General features: G+C 46.0%; 1 protein-coding gene across 2 annotated transcripts in view; it reads right to left on the reverse strand.

Annotated features, from left to right (window-relative positions):
- Window positions 1–17808, reverse strand: part of MRAS (muscle RAS oncogene homolog) — a 56608-nt gene that overhangs the window by 16060 nt on the left and 22740 nt on the right. The window contains exon 2 of one of the 2 annotated variants that reach the window (XM_011958139.1): window positions 15691–15901. The exons of the other annotated variant lie outside the window; for it this stretch is intronic. Coding sequence (XP_011813529.1) covers window positions 15691–15883 — 193 coding nt within the window. The 5' untranslated portion in view covers window positions 15884–15901. The remainder of the gene's footprint in view (window positions 1–15690; window positions 15902–17808) is intronic. 2 annotated transcript variants of the gene reach the window in all.

Below are 17808 nucleotides of genomic sequence, written 5' to 3' on the forward strand. Positions count from 1 at the left end.
AAGTGCTAGGATTACAGGCATGAGCCACCGTGCCCAGCCCCATGCCTAGAGTTTTCTATGTATCTCTAATTCACAAACCCCTCATGGGAGGCAGGAATGATTATGCCCATTTTACAGAAGAATAAGGTGAGGAAGCTTAAGAATAGATTCGAAAAAATAGTATCACTTAGTTGTACATACATAGTGATGAAGGGTATTTACTATTTTAATTTGTGCTCCCCTTTCTGGGTAATGGGTGTGTATGGAGCGGGGTTGGGTGCTGGGCAAAAGGGCTGATGCACTCACCATGCACTGTTCCTAGAAAAACAGCTGCTTTCTTGAACTTCTCCAAAATGCTGGCAGGGTGCAGACAGCTAGGACACCTGGGACCCCCCAAGGGGAAGGGGGCTAAAGTCCTGTAGTGGGCACCAATTGGCTCCCTGGTGACAGGGAAGAGTCCCTTTGCTAGTGGCCCCAACTTCCTCAACACCCTGGCTTAAGGATAACATCAGGGGAGAAGTGCCGGCCACCAGCTTTGGGGGCTGCTCATGCTGGAGGCCACACTCCTGCAGCTGTGGGGAATGGAGTGAGGGGGTCTTGGGATAAGTTTTCACAAGGCCCATGATCCCCAGAATTGGTATACAAACTGCACATGTGGGTACACATTCTGGGGAGATGGTCTATGGTTCTGTGGGATTCTTAGAGGAACCCAGAATCCTCAATGCTGCTCTCAGGGAAGGAAGAGAAGAAAGGGGAAAGGACAGCAGGGGTCTCAGCTGTGTAACTAGAGGCCAGGAATATCACATGAACAGATGGCGGCCTGGCAGTGCAGAGAAACAGGGAGGCAACTGGGAGCACTGGCCTATAATCCCACTTCCACTTTGCAATCCCTCTGGGAGGCTGGCATTTGACAGGTGAAGAAACAGAGGCAGGGCAAGGCTAGTGATTTGCTTAGGTTCATATGGCTAATGAGCAGTAGAGGCAGGATTTGAACCCACGCCCGTCTGATTCTAAGCCTTGCTCTGCTTCTCACACCAGCCTGTCTTTGAGCAGGGAGTCAGCAGTGGCATCCCCACAGCCTGTGAAGAACAGCAGGTCTAAAAGGAGGGGTGAGGACAGAGATGGAGGACAGAAGCCTGGAGGCTGCTTCCTGCATTCACTCCACTTGCTTACACCAAACTCTCCACCTACCCCGCACCTGCGCCTAGGCAGCCATGGGTGGCAGGGAAGCGAAAACTCATGAGTGCACTGGCTTTTCCCCCTTTAAAGTCCTGAGCATCAACTTCCAGGGCCTTCAGAGTGTCTGCCATCCTTCTCCATCATCCTCCCACTGCCTGGGTGACCATCGCCTGCCCCTCCTCTTCTGCCAAAGCTTGCACTCTCAGCTCAGGAATTGAAACAGGGATCCAACAGGAGATAAATTCCACATGCTTGTACCCCACATCACCCACCTGAGAGGCATGGGGCCCCTCACACACTGCTCGGAGGAATGTGAAACAGTGAAGCCACTTTGGAAAACAGTTTGGTAATTCCTCAAAGTGTTAAACATAGAGTTACTAAATGACCCCCAGCAATTCCACTTCTAGGTATACACCCAAGAGAATTGAAAGCACGTTTTCACATGAAAACTTGCACAATGAACAGTCACAGCAATATTACTCACAATGGCCAAAAGCAGAAACAACCCAAATGTCCATTGATTGATGAAAGAATAAACAAAATGTAGTATATGGCCAAACACAGTGGCTCACGCCTGTAATCCCAGCACTTCAGGAGGCCGAGGCAGGCAGATCACCTGAAGTCAGGAGTTCGAGACCAGCCTGGCCAACGTGGTGAAACCCCCTCGCTAATAAAAATACAAAAATTAGCTGGGTGTGGTGGCGCACACCTGTAATCCCAGGTACTCAGGAGGCTGAGGCAGGAGAATTGTTTGAACCCAGGAGGCAGAGGTTGCAGTGAGCCAAGATCGCGCCATTACACTCCAGTCAGGGCAACAAGAGTGAAACTCCATCTCAAAAACAAAAAACAAAATGTAGTATATCCGTACACTAGAATATCATAAAAAAGAATGGAATTCTGATACACATTGCAGCAGGATGAACCTGGAAAACACCGTGCTAAGTGAAAGAAGCCAAGCGCAAGAGACCATGTGCCATCGCATTCCGTTTCCATGAAACATCTGGAGTAGGCAAATCCATAAAGGCAGGAAGTAGATTAATGGTTTCAGGGACTGAGGAGGGGGGACAATAGCGAGTGAGTGCTCATGGGTAAGGGGGGTTTTGAGCAAGGTTGGGGATGGATACTTTCAGGAATGAGTGGCAGTGATTACAATGATTACTGATTTGTTAATCAATCAGCAATATGTGGTTGTACAACTCTGTGAATACACTAAAAACCACTGAACTGTACATATGAATTTCACAGGTGAATTTTATCTCAATAAAAAAAGTTATATGAGAAAAAAATCAACCCACCTCCCTTCCTGTAAAACACATGCCCTCTCACTAGGGTGGATGACCCAGCCCTGCTCCTAAGACCATCCTCTCCAGCTGGGCACTGGTTCCAGGTCCCTGCCACCTGTGCGAGGACACTGCTGCAACTGTTGTTCCTTCATCATCCTATTCTCTCTTGGTTTATTTTCACCAGCAGGTAAACGTGCTGTAATTTCTCTCATCTTAAAAATACATTGGCCACGAACACTGGCTCACGCCTGTAACCCCAGCACTTTGGGAGGTCAAGGCAGGTGGATCACCTGAGGTCAGGAGTTCGAGGCCAGCCTAGCCAACATGGTGAAACCCCGTCTCTACTAAAAATACAAAAATTAGCTGTGTGTGGTGGCAGGCACCTGTAGTCCCAGCTACTCAGGAGGCTGAGGCAGGAGAATCGCTTGAACCTGGGAAGCAGAGGTTACAGTGAGCCAAGGTTGTGCCACTGCACTCCAGCCTGGGTGACAGAGTGAGACTCTGTCTCAAAAAATAATAAATAAATAAATAAATAATTAAATAAATATTTTTTAAAAAACTCAAAAATACAAAAAAATGAAACACAAAAATTTACAAATAAAGCTGGGTATAGTGGTTCATTCCTGTAATCCTAACACTTTGGGAGGCTGAGCTGGGAGGATCACTTGAGCCCTGGAGTTCGAGACCAGCCTGGGCAACAAAACAAGACTCCGTCTCTATAAAAAATACAAAACTTTGCCAGGCCTGTGGTCCCAGCTACTGGGGAGACTGAGGTGGGAGGATTGTGGGAGGTCAAGGCTGCAGTGAGTCGTGATCATGCCACTGAACTCCAGCCTGGGTGACAGAGCAAAACCCTGTCTTAAAAACAAACAAAAAAATTACAAATTAAAACCCTGCCCCTAGGCCTCACCTCTCCCTCCCACTACTGTTCATTTCTGTCTTCCTCCTTACAGAAACACTTCTTGCCTATCCTCGCTGCCTGCTCCTCCTCTCCACCACTTTCTTGAATCCACTCTGATTAGACTTTCATTTCCAACCGTTCCATCAAAACTGATCTTGTCAAGTCTCAAATGACCTCCATGTCACTAAATCCAGTGGGTGCTTCTCAGTTCCTCACCCTGCTGGGCTCCTGGCCGGCCTCTCATGCAGTTGATGGTCCCTGCCTTTGTGAAGCACCTTCTTCACTTGGCTGCAGGATGCCACTCTCCCTTGGTCTTTATCCAACTGCAGTGACTGGTCCTGCCCTGTCTCCTCTTCTCCCCAGCCTCTGAACACTGGTGGGTCCTTCTCTAACTACAGTCACGTTCTTGGTGATCTCTCATCCTGCAGCTTTATAGGTCACCACCCAGATTTCCATCCAGCCCATACGTCTCCCCTCCTACGGGCTTAGATATCCAGCTGCCACCTTGACTTCTACTTGTATGTGTGAAAGGCATCCTGGATTTAACATGTCCAAAATTAGACTCTTGATTTCCCCCCAAAACTTGTTTTTCACTGTTCTTCCTAATCTTGATAAATGTAACTCTATTCTACTGGTTCTTCAGGCTAAAGACGCTTCCCTCTCTAATAACCTCATATACTCCATCGACAAATCCTGTCGTTTCCTCCTTCAAAACACATCCAGAATCTACCCTTCTTACCACCTCCTCCACCAATGCCCAAGCCCACCATCAGGAGCTTCTTTACAGGTCTCTCCGATTCTGCCATGGTTCCTCTGTGTTCCATTCACACCAGAGCCAGAGTGAGCTCTTCTCACTCGCCGGGCCAGGAGGGCAGAGGGATAAGGAACTGAGAAGTACCCATGTTTTAAACATGTTAGATCATGTCCTTCTTCTGCTCAAAATCCTCCAACGGCTTCTCATTTACCTACAAAACCCCATGAGATCAATCCCTTCCAGCTACCTACCTGACCTCTCTCCTACTAGCCGTGCTCTCACTTGCTCCCCACGCTGGCTTCCTAGCTATTCCCCACACAGGCCAGGCACACCCCTGCCTTAGGGCCCTTGCACCTGATACTCCCACTAACTGAGATTCTCTTCCAGATACAGGTGCAGCTATCTCTTTTAGGTCTCTGCTCCAACATTCCCTTATCAGGAAGGCCCTCCTTGACCAGCCAAAACAAGAGAGCAACCCCTGCCTCACTGTGATTCCCTTACCTTGTCTTATTCTTCATCACAGCACTTATCACCACCTGACACCATACATATTTGTTTATGCTCTGTCCCCTCACCCCACTGAAACATAAGCTTCATGAGAGCAGGGACTTCGATTTGCCAATTGCTACGTCCTCAGAGCCCAAAAGAGAGATGGGTACATTAGCAATTATTTGCAGAATGAATTAGTGAACATATCCAGGTACACAGGACTCAGGGCTCAATTCACACAACTCTGGGTGGACAGGTATATCCCTAAGTCAGGGGCTCAAGCCTCACTCCTGGACCTCCCCAGACACAGGGACACATGTCAGTGGCCCCTCATCCATACAGGTGACGGGACCTATTCTTGAAACCATCAAGCCACCTCATAAATAATATAAACCAGACACAGTGGCTCACATCTGTAATCCTAGTGCTTAGGAGGCCAAGGTGGGAGGATCACTTAAACCCAGGAGTTTGAGGCTGTAGAAAGCTATGATCATGCCACTGCACTCCAGCCTAGGTGGCAGAGTGAGACCCTGTCTCTAAAACTAACAATAAAAACAACAACAATATACATCATATTGAAGTGATCACTGCAACAATAGCATCTACTGAGGTCTGCTATGTGCCAAGCCCCTTGCAAGGTGACTTGTTTCCCCCCTCACTCAATAAACAATAATTAAACACCTAATAGATGCCAGGTCTGGGCTGACATCAGAGATACAATGGTGGGCACAGTCCTTTTCCTCAAGGAACTCACAATTTGTATTTTGTTCATTTATCCTTTGCAACAACTATGGGGTGTATCTCATTTGGATATAGATCCCACTGATGAGGGTGCAAGGTCTTTGTCCAGAGGCAGCCCAAAGGGAGGAGGAGCCCCAGTCACCAGCGCCAGGGCGTGGGGAGCACAGGCCGACAGAGGCAACACTGAGGCCCAGGGAAGGCGGCATCACCCAACACAATGGCAGACAGGGGAGGTCTCAGATCTATTGGTCAGGCTGGTGTGCCTGGCCCAAACTGGTCACGTGACTTCTAACAGTGACCAACATGAAGTTCTGAAACTCAGGCAAACCACCACATTAACTGCCATATATGACCTGATTGTCAGCAAGAGAAGTGGAAAAACACTTGGATTTTGGGATGCTGACAAATTTGGAATGAGCCCGAGCTGTGCTAAGAGTTGGGTGTGGGCAGTTGCATATTCCACTCACACCTTCACCACTGAGTCCAAGCCTCACTGAGCTGACTCTAGGTCAGTGGCTGGAGGGGGCTCCCTCAGCTCCAAGTCTGGCTAGTGGGTCTGGGAAGGGCCGCTGGGCGCAGGGCAGCAGCGGACCAGCAATTTTCCAGTGGTAGAGAGTACTTCACTATTTTACCAACTTGAGCAGCAGTACTGAGGTACACTGGCTGCAGAGCAGCTGTGCTCACCTGGAAAGTGATTTACTCTCACTTCACTAATCTCAATTTCACAGAATTATCACAAGGATGAAATAAGGCATCCTTGTAAAAGCCCTCAGTATGAGGCCTTCAAGAAAAGTCTAGTCAGTAGTAACTGCTATCACCGCTCTGAGGACAGACAGCAAGAGAGGATCTGGGAAGAGATCTGTCAGCAATGTGAGGAAGGGCTTTCTACCAGTGAGCACTGCCCTGGGCACAGTGGAGATCAGTGAGGCATTTCAGCAGCGCGGCTGATGCAGCAGGGACAAAGGGTCAGGCCCAGGCCTGCAGGGCTGGATTGCATAATCTCAGGCCAGTAGCCATGCTTCCCCATGAAGGGAAAGAGGGAAATTCCTCCCACATCACTGCTGGCAGGGGAAGGGCAGCTTCCCCTTGGTGGGGGACAGGCCAGTTCTGCCTGCACCCCATTCTTAGTTGGGGCCTATGGAAAGTGCCCACTCTAAAGCTGGCCTAAGGCCTGCTGAGCATAAAGCCCCCTGGTAAAGCTCCTGGCTCAGGAAAAAAAAAAACTCTCAATAAATGTTCCTTTTCTTCTGCCTGTCCTTCCAATGTCCTCCTCTACTCCCCATCCCCAGAAAGAATGTGGATTCAAGTGTGTGGGGAAGTCAGGTTCGGGCCCCTCTGAGAAGACAACAGCACTTGTGTCTGAGGTTTGGGCAGAAGCCAGGGTGGAAATGTCCCAGCTTCTGAGGGTGCAGGAGAAGAGCCAGGCTTTTGCTCTTTGAAAACACTGGGCCCTTGCTGAGAAGACGGAGACAGAGAGGTTGTGGAGCTGGGCCCAAGAGCCCCAAGGTGGGAAGCGGTGTCTGGAGACCCAGGGCCCACTGCTGTTCTCCACTGATGGAAGAAAGATGCAAAGTTCCAGAGGCTGGCTGGGCAGAGGGCAGGGCTGGGAGACAGAGGGTGGGGAGGCCCAGAGACATCTGCCCTGTTGTAAGTGGGCAGAGGATTTGGTCAGCATCCCACCCTAGAGGCCCAAGGCCTGGGCGAAAGCAGGAGGTAGTGGGACAGGGTGGAGGACACGCTCGGCAGAGTCAAGAAGCCCAAGATCCGGCTCTCCAGCTAGGTAGGTCTCACCGTAGGCTAGTGACCTCTCCATCTGTACCTCAGTTTCCACAATTGTAAAGTGAGGGGCTTAGCAGCCTTCTATCCCTAACCAACAGAAAAAATAGGCACACAAGAACTCTAAGACAAAAGAAGGAAAGCAGGGACTTGAACAGATATTTATATACCATGCTCAGAGCAGCATTATTCGTAATAGCAAAAAGGTAGAAACCACCCAAGTGTCCATCCACAGATGAATAGATAATGAAAACATGGTATATCCATACAGTGGAATATCATCTGGCTTTAAAACGGAGAGAAGGCCGGGTGCGGTGGCTCATGCCTGTAATCCCAAAGGGGATCACGAGGTCAAGAGATTGAGACCATGCTGGCCAACACGGTGAAAATACTATCCGTCTCTACTAAAAATACAAAAATTAGCTGGGCGTGGTGGCACGCGCCTACAGTCCCAGCTACTCAGAAGGCTGAGGCAGAAGAATCACTTCAACCCGGGAGGCAGAGGCTGCAGTGAGCTGAGATCATGCCACTGTACTCTAGCCTGGCAACCAAGTGAGACTCTATCTCAAAAAAAAAGGAAAGAAATTCAGAACATGCAGCAACATGGATGAACCTTGAACAGATTGTGCTATTTAAAATATGCCAGCCACACACAAGGACAAATATTATTCTACTTATCATAGCACTTAAATGAGGTACCTAGATTAGTCAAATTCAGAGACAGAAAGTAGAAGCCAGGTGTGGTGGCTCACGCCTATAATCCCAGCACTTTGGGAGGCTGAGGTGGGTGGATCACCTAAGGCCAGGAGTTTGAGACCAGCCTGGCCAACACGGTGAAACCCCATCCCTACTAAAAATACAAAAATTACCCAGGTGTGGTGGTGCATGCCTGTAATCCCAGCTACTCAGAAGGCTGAGGCAGGATAATCACTTGAACTCAGAAAGTGGAGGTTGCAGTGAGGTAAGATCACGCCACTGCATTCCAGCCTGGGTGACAGAGTGAGACTTCATTTTAGAAAAAATAAAGAAAGAAAGTAGAATGGTGGTTGCCAAGGACTGAGGAGAGGGGAAAAAGGGGAGTTAGTGTTAAGGGGCAAGGGATTAATAACCCGAATATATAAGAAACTCAAACAACTCACTAGCAAGATAAAATAAAATAAAATTCTGATTTAAAGGGCAAAAGACCTGAACAGGCATTTCTCAAAAGAAGACAAACAAATGGACAGCAGGTATATGAAAAAATCATCAACATCGCTAATCATCAGAGAAATGCAAATTAAAACTACAATGAGACAACATCTCACCCCAGTTACAATGGCTATTATCAAAAAGACAAAAAATAACAAATGCTAGGGAAGATGTGGAGAAAAGAGAATGTTTGGATATTGCTGGTGGGAATATAAACTAGTACAGCCACTATGGAAAATGGTATGGAAATTCCTCAAAAAACTAAAAGTAGAGCTGCCATATGGTCTGGCAATCCTACTGCTGAGTATATACTCAAAGGAAAGGAAATCAATATATTGAAGTGATACCTGCACTCCCATGTTTACTGCAGTGCTAGTCACAATAGCCAAGAGTAAGGAAGCAACCTAAGTGCCTTTCAATGGATGAACGATAAAGAAAATGTAGCATATATACACAATGGAATGTTATTCATCCGTAAAAAAACAATGAGGCTGGGCACAGTGGCTCATGCCTGTAATGCCAGCACTTTGGGAGGCTGAGGTGGGCAGATCACCTGAGGTCAGGAGTTCGAGACCAACCTGACCAACATGGTGAAACCTCATCTCTACTAAAAATACAAAAATTAGCCAGGCATGTTGGCAGGTGCCTGTAATTTCAGCTACTTGAGAGGCTGAGGCAGGAGAATTGCTTGAACTCAGGAGGGGGAGGTTGCAGTGATCACACCACTGAACTCTAGTCTGCCCAACAAGTGCGAGACTCCGTATCCAAAAAAAAAAAAAAAGAAAGAGAGAAGAGAAAAGAAATCCCGTCATTTGCAGCAACATGGAGGGAAGCGGAGGTCATTATGTTAAGTGAAATAAGCCAGGTACAGAAAGACAAATATCGCATGTTCTCACTCACATGTGGGAGCTAAAACAGTAGATTTCATGGAGGTAGAAAGTAGAATGATTGACACCAAAGACTGGGAAGGGTGTGTGGGTGGAGGGATGAAGAGAAGTTGGTTAATGCGTACAGAAATACAAAGAGATAGAAGGAATAAGTTCTAGTATTTGATAGCACAGTAGGGAAATTATAGTTAACAATAATTCATTGCAAATTTCAAAATAGCTAGAAGAGAAGAACTGTAATGTTCCCAATACAAAGAAAGAATGTTTGAGGTGATGGATATGCTAATTACCTGGATTTGATTATTACCGTGTCCTCAAAATACGCAAAAATATGATATCAAAAAAAGAAAAGGAAGCAAGCAGAATAGTGGTTGCCAGGGACTGAGGAGAGCGGAGAATGGGGAGTCAGTGTTTAATAGGTACAGAGTTTCAGTTGGGGAAGGTGAAAAAGTTCTGGAGATGAATGGGAGGGATGGTTGTAGAACAAAGTGAATACACTATACACTTAAAGATGGTTAAGATGGTAACTTTTATGTTATGTACACTTTATCACAATAAAACAAACACAGAACTCCATGGCTCTGGCTAAGGTTTGGGGCTTTCTGATTCATGACAAGAGAAAATTGGGGTGAGGGGAGTCACACAGCCGAAAGCCGAGGTGAGGTGGAGTTCCAACGTCGGAGACGGGAATAGAGGGCTGAGAGCATGGAGATGGTACAGCCGGAGGGAACCCACAGTGGAGAAGCGAGGACCAGATGGGGAGGAAGAGAGCCTCCAGCCCCTCAAGGGTTGGCCCCTTGACAATGTAAAGTGAGATGAGGATCCCAAACCCCTGTGGGAAAGAACTCAGAGCAGGCTTGCTCCAAAGCCTGGGGGTCCCACAGTCACAGGAGAGCCTGGCTGCTGGCCCCTGAGGCCAGCCAGCTCCTGCCTCTTAGGTTCTGGGAGGACACAGGCAATGTGACTTCTCGGAAAAAACAAGAAACAGGTTTGCAAGAAAGCAGGCAGCCTGTGAGAATCATCAGTGTGGAAGTCACAGAGAAGGCTTCCTTAAGCAGCTTGCAAATCTCCGAAGTGACTGAGATCACAACTGGAGCACCTAGCTCTCTGAAGGACCCTGGGTGAGGAGTAAGAAGGGCAGGGGAGGTGTGACAGTCTAGCCATACCCACTTCTTCCTGGGATTTCAGCTCCCCTTCCCAGAGGCACAAGGATCCACTGTGCTGTCGGGGAGGATTTTCCTACACAACGAGACTGACAGTGAATAGGAGTCAACAGGTAGCTCAAACTGTTGCTGGTTGTGTGAAACTTTGCTGTATTTTCTTCATCTATAAAACAGAAATAACAACAGCAACTACCACGATAGCATTTGTGAGGATTCAAAGACAGCAAATGCAATGTGCTTAGCATGGGCCTTCCACACAATTTCTGCCCATTCAATACCCCGTCATCAAAATTATCATTCTCTTCCTTCTCATCATCATGCTGCCACGTTTTTACTCTTTCTGAGTTTGGAAGAAGAGAAACTACAGAGTTGAGAGTCCCTGGAGTTCAGTGGGGTACAGGGTAACTGAGGGCACCTCCAACTTAGCACCTCCTTGAAGATGGCATGGCCTCAGGGGAGCAGGACCTCTGGGATCCAGATACCCAGGTAAGTCCTGGCCATCCCAGGCGTGTAGACCACTCCAGAAAACTTCAGCTCCAGAAAGGTTCCGAGTTACTCATTGCAACCTCCGCCTCCTGGGTTCAAGTGATTCTCCTGCCTCAGCCTCCTGAGTAGCTGAGATTAAAGGCGCCACCACGCGTGGCTAAATTTTTTGTATTTTTAGTAGAGGCAGGGTTTTACTATGTTGGTCAGGGTGGTCTCAAACTCCTGACCTCCACCACCCTCCGCCTCCCAAAGTGCTGGGATTACAGGCGTGAGCCACCACACCCGGCCAAGTCTTCCTTTTCTTAATAGCAGATCTAATGGAGCGGAGAAGCATCTAATCTGGGAATCTGGTGTCTATTCCTGAGGAAAGCCTGGGTGGGCAATGCCCTCAATCGGGCCTGACTCTGGTGGCAGAATTAGAGGCTTAGCAAATTCATTCTTCTAAAGTAACGCCATCAAGAGCCCAGGCACTTCAGAACACAGGCTTTGCAAATGCACGCTTCTTATATTAGAAGCATTATATTATGCTGCGGCCATGTTGCCCCTCTCCCTGCTGCTCCGGCTATGTTATCACAAAATCTTCCTAAAAATCAATCTTGAGGAAAACATTTTTCCTCAGAAACCAATTTAACATTCAAAGTTACTCAGAAAAAAGTTATAGAAGTTTATATGGCTGTAGAGAGAAATACTGATTGAGTTCCAATGATGTACCAGGCATGGTGTTACTTTCTTACATGCATCATGCAATGTATTTCAGAATGTTTTCTATGGAATGTAGTTCAGTAGCTCAGAATCACGTGCAAAAAATGACCCCTGTGGGAAGCCCTAAGGACAATGTATCCTATCACTACACCTCTAATATGTGTTTGCATATTAAAGGTTCTATGGTTTTTTTCGTTTTTTTGTTTTGAGACAGAGTCTCGCTCTGTCACCCAGGCTGGAGTGCAGTGGCGCGATCTCGGCTCACTGCCTCCCAGGTTCACGCCATTCTCCTGCCTCAGCCTCCCGAGTAGCTGCGACTACAGGCGCCTGCTCCCACGCCTGGCTAATTTTTTTGTATTTTTAGTAGAGACGAGGTTTCACCATGTTAGCTAGGATGGTCTCGATCTCCTGACCCTGTGATCCACCTGCCTCAGCCTCCCAAAGTGCTGGGATTATAGGCGCGAGCCACCATACCCAGCATATTAAAGGTTCTTATAAGTCCTGCAGTGAAGAAACGTGTTTACATTTATTTAACTCAGTATATCCCAAGTGTGCCATATATTCCAATAGGTGATACATGAAACGAGTTTAGAAAGTGCACAGATGTAAGTTTTAATTTTAATAGTTATATATACATATTATTGTGAGTTAGAAAAAAATAATATAGCTAGCACATCAAACCTGTCACTACACATATATTGTTCAAGGTTTATTCATTCATTTGGTCATTCCACAAATGTTTACTGGGGACCTACTATGAGCCAAGCAGTATTCTAGATGCTAGGAATAATGCAGTCAATAAATAAAGTCCCTGCTCTCAGACATTTATATTCTAGTCAGCAGAGACAAAAACACAAACAAAGATAAAATATGTTCAACCATAAAAGACAGAATAAAGAAAAACAGAGCTGGGCATAGAAATGACAGGGGTGGGGTGGATACTAGTGTCAATGGTTTGGTCAGGGAAGACCTCTTAGATAAAGTGACATTTGAGCTGAGACCTAAATGAAATCAGTGTTTCTGCAGGAAGAATGTTCTAGGCAGAGAGAAGACAAAATGCAAAGTCCCAAGACGGGAAGGTGCTTGGTACCTGGTCAAACTGTTCAAAGTCCCAGGGCTGCAGACAAACCCTTGGAGGATGGTGCTTTTTAAAATTGAGATACAATCCACATGCCATAATATTAATACTCTAAAAGTACATAATTCAGTGCTTTTAAAATATATTTACAAAGTTTTTTGTTTTGTTTTGTTTTGTTTTTTGAGAAGGGATCTCACTCTGTTGCCCAGGCTGGAGTGAGGTGGCACAGTCTTGGCTCCTGAGCTCAAGTGATTCTCCCACCTCAGCCACCTGAGGCTAATTTTTATATTTTTAGTTGAGATGGGGTTTCACCATGTTGCCCAGGCAAGTCTCAAACTCCTGAACTTGAGCAGATTGCTTGAGCAATCTGCCCACCTCAGCCTCCCAAAGTGTTGGGATTTACAGGCCTCGTGAGCCACAGCACCCGGCCACAAAGCTGTATTTTTTTGAAGTCATGATTTGGTTCTGCTTCTGGCCAAGACGGAGTAACAGGAACCAGATTTACCTTCTCAGCTGAAACAACCAAAAGACAGACAAAATATGTGGGAGGATTGCTTCAGCCCAGAAGGTCTAGGCTGTGGTGAGCCTGGATCACGCCATTGCACTCCAGCCTGGGTAACAGAGCGAGACCCTGTCTCAAAACAAAAACAAAAACATCGTCCCACAGAGAAAACTCCAGGGCCAGATGGCCTTGTTTGTGAATTCTACTAAACAGTTAGGGAAGAAATACGAATTTAACTCAAACTCTTCCAAAAAATTGAATAAAACTTGTTCTATAAGGCCAACGTTACTCTGATACCAAAACTAGACACAGACATTACAAGAAAACTATAGACCAATATTTCACAAGAACACAGATATGAGAATTGTAAACAAAAGTTTAGCAAATCAAAGCCAACCATATTAAAGGATAATATATAATGATCAAGTGGGGTTTATTCCAGGGATGCAATGTCAGTTTAATGTTAGAAAAAAGAAAAATCAAGGACCAGGGACGGTGGCTCACACCTGTAATCCCAGCACTTTGGGAGGCTGAAGTGGAAGGACTGTTTGAAGCCAGGAGTTCGAGACCAGCCTGGGCAACGAAGGGAGATTCCCCCCAATCTCCACAAAAACGTAAAATATTAGCTGGGCTCGGTGGTGTGTGCCTACCGTCCTAGCTACTGGGGAAGCTGAGGCAAAAAGATCTCTTGAGCCCAGGAGTTTGTGGTTGCAGTGAGCTAAGATCGTGCCACTGTGCTCCAGCCTGGGTGACAGTGCAAGACTCTGTCACAAAAACAAAAAAAAACAATCAATGTAATTTACCATATTAACAAACTAAAAAAGGAAAACCATATGGTTATCTCAGTAGACACAGAAAAAGCACTGGACAAAATCCAACATCCATTCCTGATAAAAACTCTCAGCAAACTAGGAATAGAAAGGAACTTCCATGACCTGATAAAGGCCATCCATAAAAAGCCTGCAATTAACATCATACTTAATGCCAAAGACCAAACACTTACCCTTTAAGATAAAGAACAAGACAAGGATGTCTGTTCTTGTCACCTCTTTTCAACAGGGTGCCAGAGATTTTAATCAATGAGATAAGGCAAGAAAAAGAAAAAAGAGCCATCCAGATTGGAAAAGAAGAAGTAAAACTGTCTTTACTTGCAGTCACTATGGTCTATTCAGAAAAATCCAGCAGAATCTACAAAAAAGACACTAGAACTAATAAGTGAGTTTAGCAAAGTTGCAGGTTACAAGATTAATATACAGAAACCTATTATTTTTATATATACTAGCAACAAATAATTGAAAATGGAAATAAAAAACCAAAAATAATAATTTACAATAGCATCAATACAGATGCAGGTATAAATCTGACAAAACACGTAGAAGACCTATGCACTCAAAACTACAAATAAGCCAGGGTGCGGTGGCTTACGCCTGTAATCCCAGCACTTTGCGAGGCTGAGGTGGGTGGATCATGAGGTCAGAAGATTGAGACTATCCTGGCCAACATGGCGAAAGCCCGTCTCTACTAAAAATACAAAAAAATTAGCTGGGTGTGGTGATGCGCGCCTGTAATCCCAGCTACTTGGGAGGCTGAGGCAGGAGAATTGCTTGAACCCAGGAGGCGGAGGTTGCAGTGATCCGAGATTGCGCCACTGCACTCCACCAGCCTGGTGATAGCGAGACTCCGTCTCAAAAAAAAAAAAGCCAAGACAAAAAAAACCTACAAATAAAAGTGACAAGAGAAATTAAAGAAGACCTAAATAAATAAATAAACGAATGGAAAGAGATACTGTGTTCATGGGTTGGAAGCCTCAACATTGGTAAAATATCAATTCTCCTCAAACAGATCTACAGATTCAACACAATCCCAATCAAAATCTAGGATTTTAGAATTTAAACGATTCTAAAACTCACATAGAAATACCTTAGGACCTAGACTAGTCAAAACAACTTTGAAAAAGAACAAAGTTGGAGATGTAATACTACCTGATTTCAAGCATCTCCTAGAGGGTGTGTTAAAACACAGGCTGTTGGGCTCACCCTCAGAATTCCAAATCAGTATGGGCCTGAGAATGTGCATTTCTAATTAGTTTCCGGATGCCGTGGCTGCTGCTGGCCTGGCTGTCACACTTAGAACTACTAATCCAGACTAATTCATACTCAGCTAGAAACAAAATGTCAGATGCAAGAGATTCCCCCCAAAGGAACATATATACAAGTACCAAGTAAACTATGTTCATTAAGAAACAACTTGCTTTTCCCTCTTTTATTAGCTAAAGACGTCCATAACTGTTAATCAGAGATTCTGATCAGCAAGAGAAAACAATCATGTCATCGCTGAGTTGGCATGATTCTAGCCTCCCCTCTTTGTTGAATGCACATTTTGGTTTCCACGAAACCTTGCAAGTCCTCTACGCAGGCCTTCCCTGTTCAGAATTCACCCTGAAAATGACACACAGCTTTATACCAACCATCCCGTAACAGCAACATTAAGGAAACCACCTTGCCCCACTGAAACCTGTCAAATGTCCCTGATCCTCCCCATCTACTATCCCACCCAATGCAGGGCTGCCACCCAGGTCTCACCGTCCAAGATGGCCCACTGATTGTCAATCTCTGTATGTTTCAGGTAGGAGTCTTCAATGGTGGGGTCATAGTCAGGCACAAAGATCTTTTGGAAAAACTGGATGGTGAGGGCACTTTTGCCCACGCCCCCATCCCCCACCACCACCAGCTTGTACGTGGGGAGGTTGTCACTGGGGACGGCGCTGGTTGCCATGTTTCTCGAAGGTCAGACCTGCGGAAGGAAGCAAGACGTGTGGAATGAGACAGGGCTTTTTAACTTAGGGGAAGATATTCATGTGTCTTCCTCCTTTATAAAGTAGTAAATACTCTCAATTATAAAGAGGTTTGAAAATGAAGAAATGCAAAAGAAAATAAAAGCATTACACCTGGTCTCACTACCCAGAGATAGTCACTGTTAAAGTGATTTATTCAACCATCATTTATTCAACACCAATTATGTGCCAGGCCCAGCGTTGAGGACACAGTACCACTGGTCTTGTTTAGCAAGTACAGCCAAAAGCCATGTCAAAGAGGCTTTTTGGCCATTAAACTCTACTTGTACAGGTTAACATGAGGGCAATGGTCTGAGCAGGCTGTCATGGAGGTTCGTCTTTCACATCCCCTCTTATTAACTGGGCTGCTATGCTGAGAAGGATTTGAAGCTGTGTCTAAGCTTAGAAAGGGGGCCATGATAGCTTAGCACACCTGAGTTCTGGGATTCTGAGGCTCCTTCAAAGTTTCAGAATTCTAGATTCTGGCTCCTTTCTCTCTGCTTCTTGCCCTGTGTTATACACAAAGTCATGCTGGAATCTTACGGCTTCTCTTCAACCTCATTTTATTTGGGGAGGAGGTAGGTAGGAGCAGGTCGAAGTTTTGTTTTCATGCTATTGAGGCCAGCTAAGGCAATGGTTACCAACTCAATCGGGGGAACTTTGCTCCCCGGGCATATTTGCAACGTCTAGAGATATTTTTTGTTGTTGTCAAAATGGAGTGGGTACCACTGGTATCTAGATGTTCAGCAGAGGCCAGGGATCGTACAATGCACAGGGCAGTCCCCTCCAATGAAGAATTAGCCATCCTAAAATGTCAATAGTGCTGAGGCTGAGAACCCTGAGCTAAGGTGACCAGGAGGCAGCTGGAAGTGGGAGCAGGACTCTAAAGAATAATCAAGCCTTAACAGAAGTGAAGAGTGACCTTTGTAAATAGTGTCGCAAAGTGATAAGGAGGAGAGGCAGGAGGGAGCCTCCTAGAGGTACTCAGAAGGAAAGGAAGGAAACCAGGATCTGTGGTCATGATGGAAGCCAAGAGTTTCCAGAAGGAGGCTGACAGCACCAAATGTTAAACACGGGTGCAGGTAGGGGGATCCCCTAAAGAATAATTTGTGGTTGTAGCCAGGAACCTAAACTGCTAACTGTGGACCCTGCCAGGAAGACGCAATACCACCTCCTGGTGGGGCATTCCTGGGTAGCACAAAAATTGACCTTGAATCGAGGGAGGGAAAGCTTGATCCTACTGCTGTGTAGAAGAAAAGAAAGAATCCCTGTGCAAGCTGGGAGGGAAAACAGCATGGTGTATGTGTGACCAGGAAACTGATGGTCTCACAGAGAGGAGGGTGGCAGCGTGGCCTGGAGGACAAAGAACTGCGTGCCCTGTGTGCTCCGCCACCACTTGGGAAAGCCACTGACCTCTCTGAGCCATAGTTTCCTTATCTATGAATTTAAAGGGCTGGATTAGATTACTTTTATAATTATTTCCAGCTCTAAGATAGTCTTTAGTTCCAGATTTTGACAGAAAGGGGACTAAATACAAATGTGGGTTATGTGGTCACACTGATTTGCATGGGGCTACAGGCGAGAGTCACTGCAGAATGCTTTGTAGTTACTGAAGCCTGATGTTGACATTTAGGACTTCCTCAAAGTGTCAGGGAAGAACAAGCTTTGCTACACTGCAGTGAAAGTGCAAATCTGCCTAGGCTGTACTGAAAATACACTTGCATAAATATATTCATACCCTCTCCTGCAGCTCTACCCCATGTGAGAATTTCTTCTAAGGAGATAATCAGAGAAGTGAAGAAAGATGTTAAGAGTGGGGGAAAATAGAAATAACTTAATGTTGGGGGAAAAAGTTAAAGAAAAAGTT

The sequence above is a fragment of the Colobus angolensis genome, unplaced genomic scaffold (genome assembly GCF_000951035.1).
Source record: "Colobus angolensis palliatus isolate OR3802 unplaced genomic scaffold, Cang.pa_1.0 Scaffold46, whole genome shotgun sequence".
NCBI classification, from domain to species: domain Eukaryota; kingdom Metazoa; phylum Chordata; class Mammalia; order Primates; family Cercopithecidae; genus Colobus; species Colobus angolensis.